Source organism: Ranitomeya imitator, chromosome 2, assembly GCF_032444005.1.
Source record: "Ranitomeya imitator isolate aRanImi1 chromosome 2, aRanImi1.pri, whole genome shotgun sequence".
In the NCBI taxonomy this organism is placed as follows: Eukaryota; Metazoa; Chordata; class Amphibia; order Anura; family Dendrobatidae; genus Ranitomeya; species Ranitomeya imitator.
In genome coordinates this window covers 20538494-20554665 of record NC_091283.1, presented here as the reverse complement: position 1 = coordinate 20554665, position 16172 = coordinate 20538494, and the positions used below count along the sequence as shown (strand labels likewise).

Genomic DNA, 16172 nt, shown 5'->3' with positions numbered 1-16172 from the left:
TTAGGGGCAGCCGCTGAGGAGTGGGGGTGCCATTATTGTATCTTGGGGTATGTTTCCACATTAAGGATTTGGTGCGGATTGGATGCTGCGTACAGCCGCAGCGTCCAGATGTTACAGCGTAGTGGAGGGAATTTTATGAAATCCCGTCTCCACTATGCGTGCAGGGACTCCTCCGGCTTCCCTGCGTAACCGGACATGCAGCTCATCTTTCCAGACTGCAGCATGTCTATTTATCTTGCGGAGACGCTCAAGGTAAATAACCCAGTCTATGAATACGATGCGGTGATTCCACGTGTGTTCAATGAACACATCCGGAATCACCGCGCGTACAACAGGGGCGGCGCTTTGGGCGGAGCGGGGTATCCGCTGGGTCCAAAGCGCAGAGATTACACCCCGTGGAAATATACCCTTATGTGGTGCCAACCTCCACTGGTAGGGAGGCGACAGAGAAGGATTTATTCAGTGTAATATCAGCTGTTAACACATTATAGGTTTCTATCATCATTGAGTAAAACGCATACCATCATTATAAGCAATTCCTGGCATTTTATGGTTGATTGGTCCCAGTGAGAGATTTTTTTTAACTAATTGTCATTCCCTTGGACACAATGTTACCAAATTACCAAGGTGTCTGTCCAAGAAACAATTTGCTTTGGTTTATGTTGCCTGGGTCTGCATGTAATTATATGTCGCTCTATACCTAGGGTCATCTAGGAAAATAGGGACAGCCACCGAGGAGCGGGGGCACCACTATCCAATCCCCCTAGGGTGCCACCCTCCGCTGGTGGGCAGGTAACAGGAGAGGGAATCGGTTAGGGTGTGATAGTAACTCCCTGTTCACATTTATATTTATTTTTCTTTGTATGTATGTCTGCTGTTGGATGTGATTCATCCTTTTAATGTAAGGTACATCTAATAAATAATAATTTTTAGGTCTTTTTTTCTATACTAAGTATAGTGGTAGGAAAATAAATACCACCATCTGTATTGATAGTAGAACTACAAGATGGCAGTGATCAGCTGCAGGGAGATCAGAGAAGATTGAGATCAAAAGTGATCAGAGAAGATCTTCAGTAATCTGCGAGTCCTGCAGCCATCAGGAGACGCCTATGTGAAGCCAAACTATTTGCAAGAAACCCTCGTAAAGTACCAATGCTGAAGCCAGATGTGTTGAAAAGGTTACAATTTGCCACAGAACACAGTGAACGTCTTAAGAAGAAGAGCCGAACATTCTATGGACAGATGAGAGCAAGATTGTTCTTATTGGGTCTAAAGGCCACAGACAGTTCGTGAGACCACCCATAAACACTGAATCCAGACCACAGTAACTGTGAGGACTGGAAAACACGGAGGTGCGAGCAGAATGGACTGAGGATGTCCTCATACCATGGAGTTGGGCCCATTTATCGCACACCAGGCACCGTGGACCAGTGTGACCCCAGAATTACATTGTGCTGCTGCTATATTCGTATAGGGATGTGTAGCCTGTGTATGCCTAAATGTGGGAAAAGTGCACCGCCTGACCATTGTACCTGCTCCAGCTGCCTCAAATTAATTTCATACAGCTTCTAGAGGTAGGCATCTATGAATATGTGTTAGTTTGTATCGACTAGGTGACATTTTTGATAGTATAACTGATTATTTATTTGATGCTCTAAATGTTAAATCGGCCTACATGAAACAGCTTATAGTTATTAATCATCATTCTATAGTATATAGTATATCACTGGCTCGCTCTTCTTACCTGCATCTCAAAAACATTTCTAGAATTCGCCCTTTTCTTACTTTCGACTCTGCAAAAACTCTGACTGTTTCACTTATTCATTCTCGTCTGGACTATTGTAACTCTCTACTAATCGGCCTCCCTCTTACCAAACTCTCCCCGCTCCAATCCGTCCTGAATGCTGCTGCCAGGATCATATTCCTCACCAACCGTTACACCGATGCCTCTACCTTGTGCCAGTCATTACACTGGCTACCCATCCACTCCAGAATCCAGTACAAAACTACTACCCTCATCCACAAAGCACTCCATGGCTCAGCACCACCCTACATCTCCTCTCTGGTCTCAGTCTACCACCCTACCCGTGCCCTCCGCTCCGCTAATGACCTCAGGTTAGCATCCTCAATAATCAGAACCTCCCACTCCCGTCTCCAAGACTTTACACGTGCTGCGCCGATTCTTTGGAATGCACTACCTAGGTTAATACGATTAATCCCCAATCCCCACAGTTTTAAGCGTACCCTAAAAACTCATTTGTTCAGACTGGCCTACCGCCTCAATGCATTAACCTAACGATCCCTGTGTGGCCTATTTATAAAAAAAATAAATAAAAATAAAAAATAAAAAAATCAGGTTCCTCGCATTATGTTCTCATTCACTTTATGCAGTATTAGCCCTCTGTGTCTGTACTGCTACATACTTAGGCTGATAACTGGTTCATGCAGCTTTACATGAACACCCGAGCCTTACACTATGGCCGGTCCGAATAACTAAAGCAATTGTTACCATCCACCTCTCGTGTCTCCCCTTTTCCTCATAGTTTGTAAGCTTGCGAGCAGCAGGGCCCTCATTCCTCCTGGTATCTGTTTTGAACTGTATTTCTGTTATGCTGTAATGTCTATTGTCTGTACAAGTCCCCTCTATAATTTGTAAAGCGCTGCGGAATATGTTGGCGCTATATAAATAAAAATTATTATTATTATTATAGTACATCATTCTGTCAGGTGGTCGGACCTGCCTGTTGCCGCTATATAGATCCTTCCGGACTAATGAGAGTTACTCCTGATATAGAATAACTTGAAATGATAAAGGGAAGGGGTGCGAAAAGCTAACTCACTGGATGATTTACCCCTCCCTGAATGGCTCTTATGGTTAAACCCAGTGAACCTGTTCAAAGGAATAGGTGGATGGATATCGGGTGTAATTCATGTCCTAATTCAAGCAGTTTTAGTGATACTAATCTTTGTAGTGATGATAAAGTTATTTGTTACGCAATAAAGAAAATTCTTACTTCTAATTGCAAATGTCTTCCAGGTAAACGTAAAGCTAAAATCGATACTGACTCTGAGATAAGGCAAACTCGAGTGATGACTACCTTGATAATAAAGTAAACCAAAGTGATGACTACCATGATAAGAAAGTAAACCCAAGTGATGACTACCTCAATAACTGCACTCCAACCTGAATGCAGATTCTGCAACAAGCAAACTTCAGCAGACTTGGCGGATTGTATTTCAGAAGACCAAAAGTCTGATAAAAGACAAAGAGCCCACAGAGAACTTACAAAGACTCATTGACAATATGGACTCTATGAATTTTACTAACAAACAAAAATGATATTCTATTTTCTAACACATATTTGAATATATTAATATAAATGTCTATATTTCCATGTCATAAAAATGTATATATCATCCCCTTTATAATAATCCCTTGATAGAAATGGGGTTAGAACGAACAGAAGGTCTGACCCACAAGTATAATTTGAATGGATACACAGCATGTCGGTATCCCATGATATACACTGGATAAGCCGTGTATTTCGTGAAGTAGGGTTATCTTGCAGATCTGAGTAACAGTAAGGGATCAGCTAGGGCAAGGTAGATCAGATGATAAAAAGAGGGGAACTGTTAAAGAAATGGTTAATCTTCATCTTTTTAATATCAGAAAAATAGCAGGAAAAAAAAGTATTGTGCAAGATGTTATCATCTGTCTCTCCTTGTGGACAATTCCCCGGACATTCCACATAGTAGTGGTCAGAATTTCTCAGAATTGGTCAAGGACATGTAGTTTATTTGTAGATAAATGATATATGTCTGTTTTTGTCTTTATCCACCCAAAAATGAATGTTCAGCCATCTAATAAAATGCAGACATGTGCAAAGCACCCCCCCTTCATTCTTCTCATGTGATCTATCTTGGATACCAGGATGTGTATGACAACTCATTGTATAATATATCTCCTTGCCAATTTATTATGTAACTCTACATTTCCTTTTGATCTTGGGCCTTTAAAAGCCCAGCCCTGAAAATAAAGACCAGAGACTATTTGGACAGACAACGAGCGTGTGTCTCTCTGATTATTGCTTCATTGCGTAGGTACCTAAAAGACAGAACACCTGAGTAGGTTGGAAATCCCTTCTCTAACAATATATTACAATACTAGAAGAGGTTGTGTTGCCTTATGCTGAAGAAGAAATGCCCATGAAACACATCAGCAAGTTACATCCTGGGTTCAGACCAACAAGATGGGAGTTATGAAGAGGCCGCCCGATCCCCAGACCTCAATCCGATTGAGCAGTTGTGGAGCGACATCAATAATGCCATTTGTGATACAAAACCTGAGAATGGAAAAGAAGTGAGCAATGTAGTGCAAATACCAAAAGACTGACCGCCACTTCCAAACAGAAACCAGGTGTGAACAGGTGCTTCCTAAGAGTAGCCGTCTCCATACATAACCAACAAATAAAGTAGCACTCTGTAGCGCTATAGCATGCAAACATGAAATATATGAAACTCGAATTGCATTACTGCGCTAAAAAATATGAAAAATTGAGAATCCTTAGCGCATAAATTGGCCAATTCATGTGTAAAAGAAGCCATTTTAGATAGGTTCCCAGCATCGAGAATTGCCTTATCGTGGCTGCTGGGTATACATGAATTGGCCAATTTATCAGCAAAGTATTCTCAATTTTTCATATTTTCTACTGCAGTAATGCAATTCATATTTCATGTATTCCATGTTTGCATGCTATGGCGCTATAGAGCGCTACTTTATTTGTTGGAATATAATGCAGTCAGTGTGGGCGGACGATCTGTCTGCAGGGGTCTGATGTTAGGTGATTCCATGCCGCACAGATCTTAAAGCCGTTACCAGAAATAAAGGTGATACAACGAAGTATTAGAAAAGTGATTAACCGAAAAGTGACATCTGGAAACACATTCCAGTATAGTGTGAAGGTTCTAGTTTGTCGATGTCAATGCAGGCACTACTATTTTTTGGAGATGCCAGTTATTCCTTTTTCTTCATTTTCAGTTTAAAAATTTATATTTTGTTCTTGTTTTCATTTGGAATTGAACGATTAGCTCGCAGCGCCTGTGTATGGAAATAAATGCGATTATGAGGATTCGGCTTTCTCAGTGGTTTTAAACACACTGCTATTAATTTCCACATAACGGTAGGTGCAGGACTCCAGTAATAAAACAGTTTATTGTTATAGCGCCATTTATTCCATGGCGCTTTACATGTGAGGAGGGGTATACATAATAACACAAGTACAATAATCTTAAACAATACAAGTCATAACTGGTACAGGAGGAGAGAGGACCCTGCCCGCGAGGGCTCACAATCTACAAGGGATGGGTGAGGATACAGTAGGTGAGGATAGAGCTGGTCATGCAGCGGTTTGGTCGATCGGTGGTTACTGCAGGTTGTAGGCTTGTCGGAAGAGGTGGGTCTTCAGGTTCTTTTTGAAGGTTTCGATGGTAGGCGAGAGTCTGATATGTTGTGGTAGAGGGTTCCAGAGTAGGGGTGATACGCGAGAGAAATCTTGTATGCGATTGTGGGAAGAGGAGATAAGAGGCGAGTAGAGAAGGAGATCTTGTGAGGATCGGAGGTTGCGTGTAGGTAAGTACCGGGAGACGAGGTCACAGATGTATGGAGGAGACAGGTTGTGGATGGCTTTGTACGTCATGGTTAGGGTTTTGTACTGGAGTCTCTGGGCAATGGGGAGCCAGTGAAGGGATTGACAGAGGGGAGAGACTGGGGAATAGCGGGGGGACAGGTGGATTAGTCGGGCAGCAGAGTTTAGAATAGATTGGAAGGGTGCGAGAGTGTTCGAGGGGAGGCCACAGAGCAGGAGGTTGCAGTAGTCAAGGCGGGAGATGATGAGGGCATGCACTAGTGGTTTTTGCAGATTCTTGGTTGAGGAATGTACGGATCCGTTAAATATTTTTGAGTTGAAGTCGGCAGGAAGTGGAAAGGGCTTGGATATGTGGTTTGAAAGAGAGATCGGTGTCAAGGATTACCCCGACGCAGCGAGCTTGTGGGACTGGGGAGAGTGGGCCGCCATTTACTGTAATGGATAGGTTCGTTGGGGGGGTCGCGTGAGATGGGGGGGAAGACAATGAATTCTATTTTGTCCATGTTAAGCTTTAGAAATCTAGTGGAGAAGGATGAAATAGTGGACAGACATTGAGTACAGCATTAAAAACCAAATCAACAAGGCAGAAAGAACAGGGGATGTATAACCCTGAAAATATCATTTTTAGACCCAGACAAAGCAGATTGGTGAAAACTCCTCCTTTTTGGTCGGTGTCCCTGTATTACTCGCTGTCATTTTGTCTGGTCATACATGACATTACATCATGAACATGCGGCTCGGGCGCTTTGCACTTGTACTTTGCTCTGCTTAGACTTTTTTTCCTATGAGTTTACGTATCACATTTGTATTTATGATCTTTTATGTCTTGTATTGTTTCCCACATTTGTAACTTGCCTTTTGTGTATCCTTGTTCTGCCTCTATTGATTTTCAGGTGACCACAGTGATTCTTGATTCACACTTGGGCTTTCCTTTCCTCTTCCTATGTACTTAGCATGGAGCCGAGAGTTCGTGGTTTTTTTAGGGTTCCCGTCCCCTTCTTCTTTCTGTCTTGTTTATCTGGTGTTTAATGCTGTTGTACTATGTAAGACAATAAAGTATATTCATAGACTGTTTATTTTTTAATTCATTGTGTTCTGCACATGTTTGTTTAGCAAATGAGTATTCAAATAAAAGAAAAAAAATAGTTATCCTTTATGAATATGATGGGGGTAACTTGCTGAGCACCTGGGGGGTCCAATCTCTGAGACCCTCAGCAAGGATAAGATCTGGACTTTGAAACTTGGAGGCAAGGCTGGTTTTAGACAAAGTGGGGCCCTGGGCAAAAGTTTAAAGAAGGACATTATATGCTCCCATATTGGGGCCCCACTGCTCCGGCCAGTATATGTGTGTGATCAACAATATTGAAGTCATTCGACACTTGTATCCCGGGATCTTTACACCAACTGAGAAAGAATGATGGAGACAGAACGATCACTAATAGATCAATCTGTCCCCATATATATCATGTTATCTGCAGCATATCTGCACGTTACACCAGCGATGTGCTGCCGAGAACAATGATTTCTGTTCTGACAAACAATCCAATCACTCGATGAATAGGCAGCATTTCACTCATTTAGTATAATGCACCCCATAGTCCTCCACATAGTATAATGCACACCCCATAGTCCTCTACATAGTATAATGCAGCCCCCACATTCCTCGACAGGTATAATGCAGCCCCCCCACAGGCGTATAGTGCAGCCACCACAGGAGTATAATGCAGCTCCACAGGGGTGTATAATGCAGCCCCACAGGGGTGTATAATGCAGCCCCCACAGGAGTATAATGCAGCTCCACAGGAGTATAATGCAGCCCCACAGGGGTGTAATGCTGAAGCAAAGAGTATAATGCAGACCCATAGAGTATAATGCAGCCCCAAAGAGTATAATACAGCCCCAATAGTCTTCCAGTTTTATGGCCATGACGTAGTCACTTATTTAAAAAAACAAAACAAACATACCTCTCCTCATTCCCCCACTGCCCCAGTCTCTACAGTGCATCTCCTCATCTCAGGAGCTCCACTGCCCGGCATAGCGTGGTGCGCAATGCGTCAGAGGCAGAATGATGGGAGAGGGAGTGTCACCGGACGCTCTCTTCTCCATCATTGCTTTCAACTGTATTGACATCTACGAATGTTGAATGTGCAATGCGGAAAGGGGGGGACCGGAGCCAGCTCTGGCATCAGGCCGTCTCTGACTCATGGGCCCCATTGCTGATGCATGATTTGCCTCCAGGGGCCCCTGGGGTAGTGGGGGCCCTAGGCAAATGCCTAGTTTGCCTGCCCCTAATGCCGGCCCTGCTTTGAGACAGTGTCTCTGCACCCTCATCCTATCTGGAGAGAATCCGCATGAGCAGCTTACGCTCCATTCCTTGTGCATCCGAATGTGGAGCACAGCTCTCCGCTATTTCCTGCAGTCCGGTAGACAATGAATGGAGCGCATCCTTGTCTTCATTCAGGATGGGGCTGCAGAAACCCGTTCTCATGGCTCCATAGCCCTGATCTCGAGATCTATGGAGGTCTCAGCAGTCAGAGTCCTAGTGACCAGCAAGTTACCCCATATCCAGTGGATATAGGATAACTTTTTATTTTGGGGGGAATAACCCTTTAATGAATTGGACACAGCAGTACATCATGACTGGAGTACCAAACGCTAGTCCTAAGGATTCGGGGGTCATGGTATCCCACACTAGAAAGCGTCGGTGGTGCTCCTGACCCTGCAGAGCGCAGAAGGAGGCAATTCAGCACTACGACTCGTATAGGATTGTACATGGATGTCTATCAGTCTTGATGAAGAGTGCGCAGGAGTAACATGCGCCACCACGGTCATTACGTGCTCCTTTTCATGAATGTGCCGCATCTTCCAGGATCCGGCCTTCACTTCCGTAACAATTCAGACCACTTTTTTGTGGGGTAAAGTAGGATTAATGTGGTGGCCACGCCGCCTCCAGCTAAACTCTGCCCACTTAGAAAAAAAAGTTTGTGGGACTGATATAAAAAAATCTAAAAGTTGCAAAATGTTTGTGCAACGATGACTGGCACTAAAAATATTGCATCTTTTCCAAGAGTTTTACGTCCGAATTCTGTTTGATGAAATAAAGCCAATGATTTTTGTTTTTTTTTGTTTAGGGCTCATTCAGATATCTGTGAAAATCATCAAGATCACTGACTTTCCGCAGGTGTCCCGACCCGAGCGTGCCAGCATCATAGAAATATATGGAGCTGAAATCAGTGGAAGAGCAGGGGCCCGTGACCTTTAATCCCCAGGGCCCGGACCACTCCCAGTGAATTGTTACATATTAATATCAACGTAATCGCAATAAAAGGAAGTAGGAAGAGGAATAATAATCCGAGTCCAAGGTTCTATGAGACAAAGTCCCTGCAGATATGAAGATTCCCGGGAAGGAGGAATCTCAGGTTATCTAGGATCTCGTATCACAGCTACCTGACACATATCAGCGCAATGAGGCCAAAGGGTCCCCCGCCCAGAGTGCGGTGGGGTTAGGACAGGACGCCACAATATGGGACCCCAACTGCAAGAAAGCAGGGAGAGGACTCATCCTGGCCAGGGGCCCTAGAGCAGCCGCCATGGTTACATGTGTGCGGACTCCAGAGGGGGGAATAAGGTGTCTCCACAGCCATAGTGTATAACGTACTGTAAAAACTAACACCCATCTAGGCACAAAATGTATCTAATCTCAGCAGATCATAGGAGCAAGGGAAGGGGGGTCAGTACATACGTCCCCTGTCTCCTGCCCATATCTTTGTAGACTCCACCAACAGAACAGTGAGTGCAGCTCTGGAGTATAATACAGGATGTAATTCATGATCAGTAATGTAATGTATGTAAACAGTGACTGCACCAGCAGAATAGTGAGTGCATCTCTGGGGTATAATACAGAATGTAACTCAGGATCAGTAATGTAATGTATGTACACAGTGACTGCACCAGCAGAATAGTGAGTGCAGCTCTGGGGTATAATACAGGAGGTAACTCAGGATCAGTAATGTAATGTATGTACACAGTGACTGCACCAGCAGAATAGTGAGTGCAGCTCTGGGGTATAATACAGGAGGTAACTCAGGATCAGTAATGTAATGTATGTACACAGTGACTGCACCAGCAGAATAGTGAGTGCAGCTCTGGAGTATAATACAGGATGTAACTCAGGATCAGTAATGTAATGTATGTACACAGTGACTGCACCAACAGAACAGTGAGTGCAGCTCTGGGGTATAATACAGGATGTAACTCAGGATCAGTAATGTATGTACACAGTGACTGAACCAACAGAACAGTGAGTGCAGCTCTGGAGTATAATACAGGATGTAACTCAAGATCAGTAATGTAATGTATGTACACAGTGACTGCACCAGCAGAATAGTGAGTGCAGCTCTGGGGTATAATACAGGAGGTAACTCAGGATCAGTAATGTAATGTATGTACACAGTGACTGCACCAGCAGAATAGTGAGTGCAGCTCTGGGGTATAATACAGGAGGTAACTCAGGATCAGTAATGTAATGTATGTACACAGTGACTGCACCAGCAGAATAGTGAGTGCAGCTCTGGAGTATAATACAGGATGTAACTCAGGATCAGTAATGTAATGTATGTACACAGTGACTGCACCAACAGAACAGTGAGTGCAGCTCTGGGGTATAATACAGGATGTAACTCAGGATCAGTAATGTATGTACACAGTGACTGAACCAACAGAACAGTGAGTGCAGCTCTGGGGTATAATACAGGATGTAATTCATGATCAGTAATGTAATGTATGTAAACAGTGACTGCACCAGCAGAATAGTGAGTGCAGCTCTGGAGTATAATACAGGATGTAATTCATGATCAGTAATGTAATGTATGTACACAGTGACTGCACCAGCAGAATAGTGAGTGCAGCTCAGGAGTATAATACAGGATGTAACTCAGGATCAGTAATGTAATGTATGTACACAGTGACTGCACCAGCAGAATAGTGAGTGCAGCTCTGGGGTATAATACAGGATGTAACTCAGGATCAGTAATGTAATGTATGTACACAGTGACTACACCAACAGAACAGTGAGTGCAGCTCTGGGGTATAATACAGGATGTAATTCATGATCAGTAATGTAATGTATGTAAACAGTGACTGCACCAGCAGAATAGTGAGTGCATCTCTGGGGTATAATACAGGATGTAACTCAGGATCAGTAATGTAATGTATGTACACAGTGACTGCACCAGCAGAATAGTGAGTGCAGCTCTGGGGTATAATACAGGAGGTAACTCAGGATCAGTAATGTAATGTATGTACACAGTGACTGCACCAGCAGAATAGTGAGTGCAGCTCTGGAGTATAATACAGGATGTAACTCAGGATCAGTAATGTAATGTATGTACACAGTGACTGCACCAACAGAACAGTGAGTGCAGCTCTGGGGTATAATACAGGATGTAACTCAGGATCAGTAATGTATGTACACAGTGACTGAACCAACAGAACAGTGAGTGCAGCTCTGGGGTATAATACAGGATGTAATTCATGATCAGTAATGTAATGTATGTAAACAGTGACTGCACCAGCAGAATAGTGAGTGCAGCTCTGGGGTATAATACAGGATGTAACTCAGGATCAGTAATGTAATGTATGTACACAGTGACTGCACCAGCAGAATAGTGAGTGCAGCTCTGGAGTATAATACAGGATGTAATTCATGATCAGTAATGTAATGTATGTACACAGTGACTGCACCAGCAGAATAGTGAGTGCAGCTCAGGAGTATAATACAGGATGTAACTCAGGATCAGTAATGTAATGTATGTACACAGTGACTGCACCAGCAGAATAGTGAGTGCAGCTCTGGGGTATAATACAGGATGTAACTCAGGATCAGTAATGTAATGTATGTACACAGTGACTGCACCAGCAGAACAGTGAGTGCAGCTCTGGAGTATAATACAGGATCAGTAATGTAATGTATGTACATAGTGACTGCACCAGCAGAATAGTGAGTGCAGCTCTGGGGTATAATACAGGAGGTAACTCAGGATCAGTAATGTAATGTATGTACACAGTGACTGCACCAGCAGAATAGTGAGTGCAGCTCTGGAGTATAATACAGGATGTAACTCAGGATCAGTAATGTAATGTATGTACACATTGACTGCACGAGCAGAATAGTGAGTGCAGCTCTGGGGTATAATACAGGAGGTAACTCAGGATCAGTAATGTAATGTATGTACACAGTGACTGCACCAGCAAAAGAGTGAGTGCAGCTCTGGGGTATAATACAGGAGGTAACTCAGGATCAGTAATGTAATGTATGTACACATTGACTGCACCAGCAGAACAGTGAGTGCAGCTCTGGAGTATAATACAGGATCAGTAATGTAATGTATGTACATAGTGACTGCACCAGCAGAATAGTGAGTGCAGCTCTGGGGTATAACACAGGAGGTAACTCAGGATCAGTAATGTAATGTATGTACACAGTGACTCCACCAACAGAACAGTGAGTGCAGCTCTGGAGTATAATACAGGATCAGTAATGTAATGTATGTACATAGTGACTGCACCAGCAGAATAGTGAGTGCAGCTCTGGGGTATAATACGGGAGGTAACTCAGGATCAGTAATGTAATGTATGTACACAGTGACTGCACCAGCAGAATAGTGAGTGCAGCTCTGGGGTATAATACAGGATGTAACTCAGGATCAGTAATGTAATGTATGTACACAGTGACTGCACCAGCAGAATAGTGAGTGCAGCTCTGGGGTATAATACAGGAGGTAACTCAGGATCAGTAATGTAATGTATGTACACAGTGACTCCACCAACAGAACAGTGAGTGCAGCTCTGGAGTATAATACAGAATCAGTAATGTAATGTATGAACATAGTGACTGCACCAGCAGAATAGTGAGTGCAGCTCTGGGGTATAATACAGGAGGTAACTCAGGATCAGTAATGTAATGTATGTACACAGTGACTGCACCAGCAGAATAGTGAGTGCAGCTCTGAGGTATAATACAGGAGGTAACTCAGGATCAGTAATGTAATGTATGTACACAGTGACTGCACCAGCAGAATAGTGAGTGCAGCTCTGGGGTATAATACAGGATGTAACTCAGGATCAGTAATGTAATGTATGTACACAGTGACTGCACCAGCAGAATAGTGAGTGCAGCTCTGGGGTATAATACAGGAGGTAACTCAGGATCAGTAATGTAATGTATGTACACAGTGACTGCACCAGCAGAATAGTGAGTGCAACTCTGGAGTATAATACAGGATGTAACTCAGGATCAGTAATGTAATGTATGTACACAGTGACTGCACCAGCAGAATAGTGAGTGCAGCTCTGGGGTATAATACAGGATGTAACTCAGGATCAGTAATGTAATGTATGTACACAGTGACTGCACCAGCAGAATAGTGAGTGCAGCTCTGGGGTATAATACAGGATGTAACTCAGGATCAGTAATGTAATGTATGTACACAGTGACTGCACCAGCAGAATAGTGAGTGCAACTCTGGAGTATAATACAGGATGTAACTCAGGATCAGTAATGTAATGTATGTACACAGTGACTGCACCAGCAGAATAGTGAGTGCAGCTCTGGGGTATAATACAGGAGGTAACTCAGGATCAGTAATGTAATGTATGTACACAGTGACTGCAGCAGCAGAATAGTGAGTGCAGCTCCGGGGTATAATACAGGATGTAACTCAGGATCAGTAATGTAATGTATGTACACAGTGACTGCACCAGCAGAATAGTGAGTGCAGCTCTGGGGTATAATACAGGATGTAACTCAGGGTCAGTAATGTAATGTATGTACACAGTGACTGCACCAGCAGAATAGTGAGTACAGCTCTGGAGGATAATACAGGATGTAACTCAGGATCAGTAATGTAATGTATGTACACAGTGACTGCAGCAGCAGAATAGTGAGTGCAGCTCTGGGGTATAATACAGGATGTAACTCAGGGTCAGTAATGTAATGTATGTACACAGTGACTGCACCAGCAGAATAGTGAGTACAGCTCTGGAGGATAATACAGGATGTAACTCAGGATCAGTAATGTAATGTATGTACACAGTGACTGCAGCAGCAGAATAGTGAGTGCAGCTCCGGGGTATAATACAGGATGTAACTCAGGATCAGTAATGTAATGTATGTACACAGTGACTGCACCAGCAGAATAGTGAGTGCAGCTCTGGGGTATTATAACAGGATGTAACTCAGGATCAGTAATGTAATGTATGTACACAGTGACTGCACCAGTAGAATAGTGAGTGCAGCTCTGGGGTATAATACAGGAGGTAACTCAGGATCAGTAATGTAATGTATGTACACAGTGACTGCACCAGCAGAATAGTGAGTGCAGCTCTGGGGTATAATACAGGATGTAACTCAGGAGCAGTAATGTAATGTAAGTACACAGTGACTGCACCAGCAGAACAGTGAGTGCAGCTCTGGAGTATAATACAGGATGTAACTCAGGATCAGTAATGTAATGTATGTACACAGTGACTGCACCAGCAGAATAGTGAGTGCAGCTCTGGAGTATAATACAGGATGTAACTCAGGATCAGTAATGTAATGTATGTACACAGTGACTGCACCAGCAGAATAGTGAGCGCAGCTCTGGAGTATAATACAGGATGTAACTCAGGATCAGTAATGTAATGTATGTACGCAGTGACTGCACCAGCAGAATAGTGAGCGCAGCTCTGGAGTATAATACCGGATGTAACTCAGGATCAGAAATGTAATGTATTTACACAGTGACTGCACCAGCAGAATAGTGAGTGCAGCTCCGGGGTATAATACAGGATGTAACTCAGGATCAGTAATGTATTGTATGTACTGAGTGACTGCACCAGCAGAATAGTGAGCGCAGCTCTGGAATATAATACAGGATGTAACTCAGGATCAGTAATGTAATGTATGTACACAGTGACTGCACCAGCAGAATAGTGAGCGCAGCTCTGGAGTATAATACCGGATGTAACTCAGGATCAGTAATGTAATGTTTGTACACAGTGACTGTACCAGCAGAATAGTGAGTGCAGCTCTGGAGTATAATACTGGATGTAACTCAGGATCAGTAATGTAATGTACGTACACAGTGACTGCACCAGCAGAATAGTGAGTGCAGCTCCGGGGTATAATACAGGATGTAACTCAGGATCAGTGATGTATTGTATGTACTCAGTGACTGCACCAGCAGAATAGTGAGTGTAGCTCTGGAGTATAATACAGGATGTAGCTCAGGATCAGTAATGTAATGTATGTACACAGTGCCTGCACCAGCAGAATAGTGAGCGCAGCTCTGGAGTATAATACAGGATGTAACTCAGGATCAGTAATGTAATGTATGTACACAGTGACTGCACCAGCAGAATAGTGAGCGCAGCTCTGGAGTATAATACCGGATGTAACTCAGGATCAGTAATGTAATGTATGTACACAGTGACTGTACTAGCAGAATAGTGAGTGCAGCTCTGGAGTATAATACTGGATGTTACTCAGGATCAGTAATGTAATGTATGTACACAGTGACTGCACCAGCAGAATAGTGAGTGCAGCTCTGGAGTATAATACCGGATGTAACTCAGGATCAGTAATGCAATGTATGTACACAGTGACTGCACCAGCAGAATAGTGAGTGCAGCTCTGGAGTATAATACAGGAGGTAACTCAGGATCAGTAATGTAATGTATGTACACAGTGACTGCACCAGCAGAATAGTGAGCGCAGCTCTGGAGTATAATACCGGATGTAACTCAGGATCAGTAATGTAATGTACGTACACAGTGACTGCACCAGCAGAATAGTGAGTGCAGCTCCGGGGTATAATACAGGATGTAACTCAGGATCAGTGATGTATTGTATGTACTCAGTGACTGCACCAGCAGAATAGTGAGTGTAGCTCTGGAGTATAATACAGGATGTAGCTTAGGATCAGTAATGTAATGTATGTACACAGTGCCTGCACCAGCAGAATAGTGAGCGCAGCTCTGGAGTATAATACAGGATGTAACTCAGGATCAGTAATGTAATGTATGTACACAGTGACTGCACCAGCAGAATAGTGAGCGCAGCTCTGGAGTATAATACCGGATGTAACTCAGGATCAGTAATGTAATGTATGTACACAGTGACTGTACCAGCAGAATAGTGAGTGCAGCTCTGGAGTATAATACTGGATGTTACTCAGGATCAGTAATGTAATGTATGTACACAGTGACTGCACCAGCAGAATAGTGAGTGCAGCTCTGGAGTATAATACCGGATGTAACTCAGGATCAGTAATGCAATGTATGTACACAGTGACTGCACCAGCAGAATAGTGAGTGCAGCTCTGGAGTATAATACAGGAGGTAACTCAGGATCAGTAATGTAATGTATGTACACAGTGACTGCACCAGCAGAATAGTGAGCGCAGCTCTGGAGTATAATACCGGATGTAACTCAGGATCAGTAATGTAATGTATGTACACAGTGACTGTACCAGCAGAATAGTGAGT

General features: G+C 43.4%; 1 protein-coding gene across 1 annotated transcript in view; it reads left to right on the top strand.

The window, feature by feature from the left end:
* APOOL (apolipoprotein O like) overlaps window positions 1–4068 on the top strand; it is a 45393-nt gene extending 41325 nt beyond the window's left edge. Inside the window, exon 9 of the mRNA XM_069746116.1 lies at window positions 3038–4068. Coding sequence (XP_069602217.1) covers window positions 3038–3114 — 77 coding nt within the window. The 3' untranslated portion in view covers window positions 3115–4068. The remainder of the gene's footprint in view (window positions 1–3037) is intronic.
* Window positions 4069–16172: the final 12104 nt, after the last annotated feature.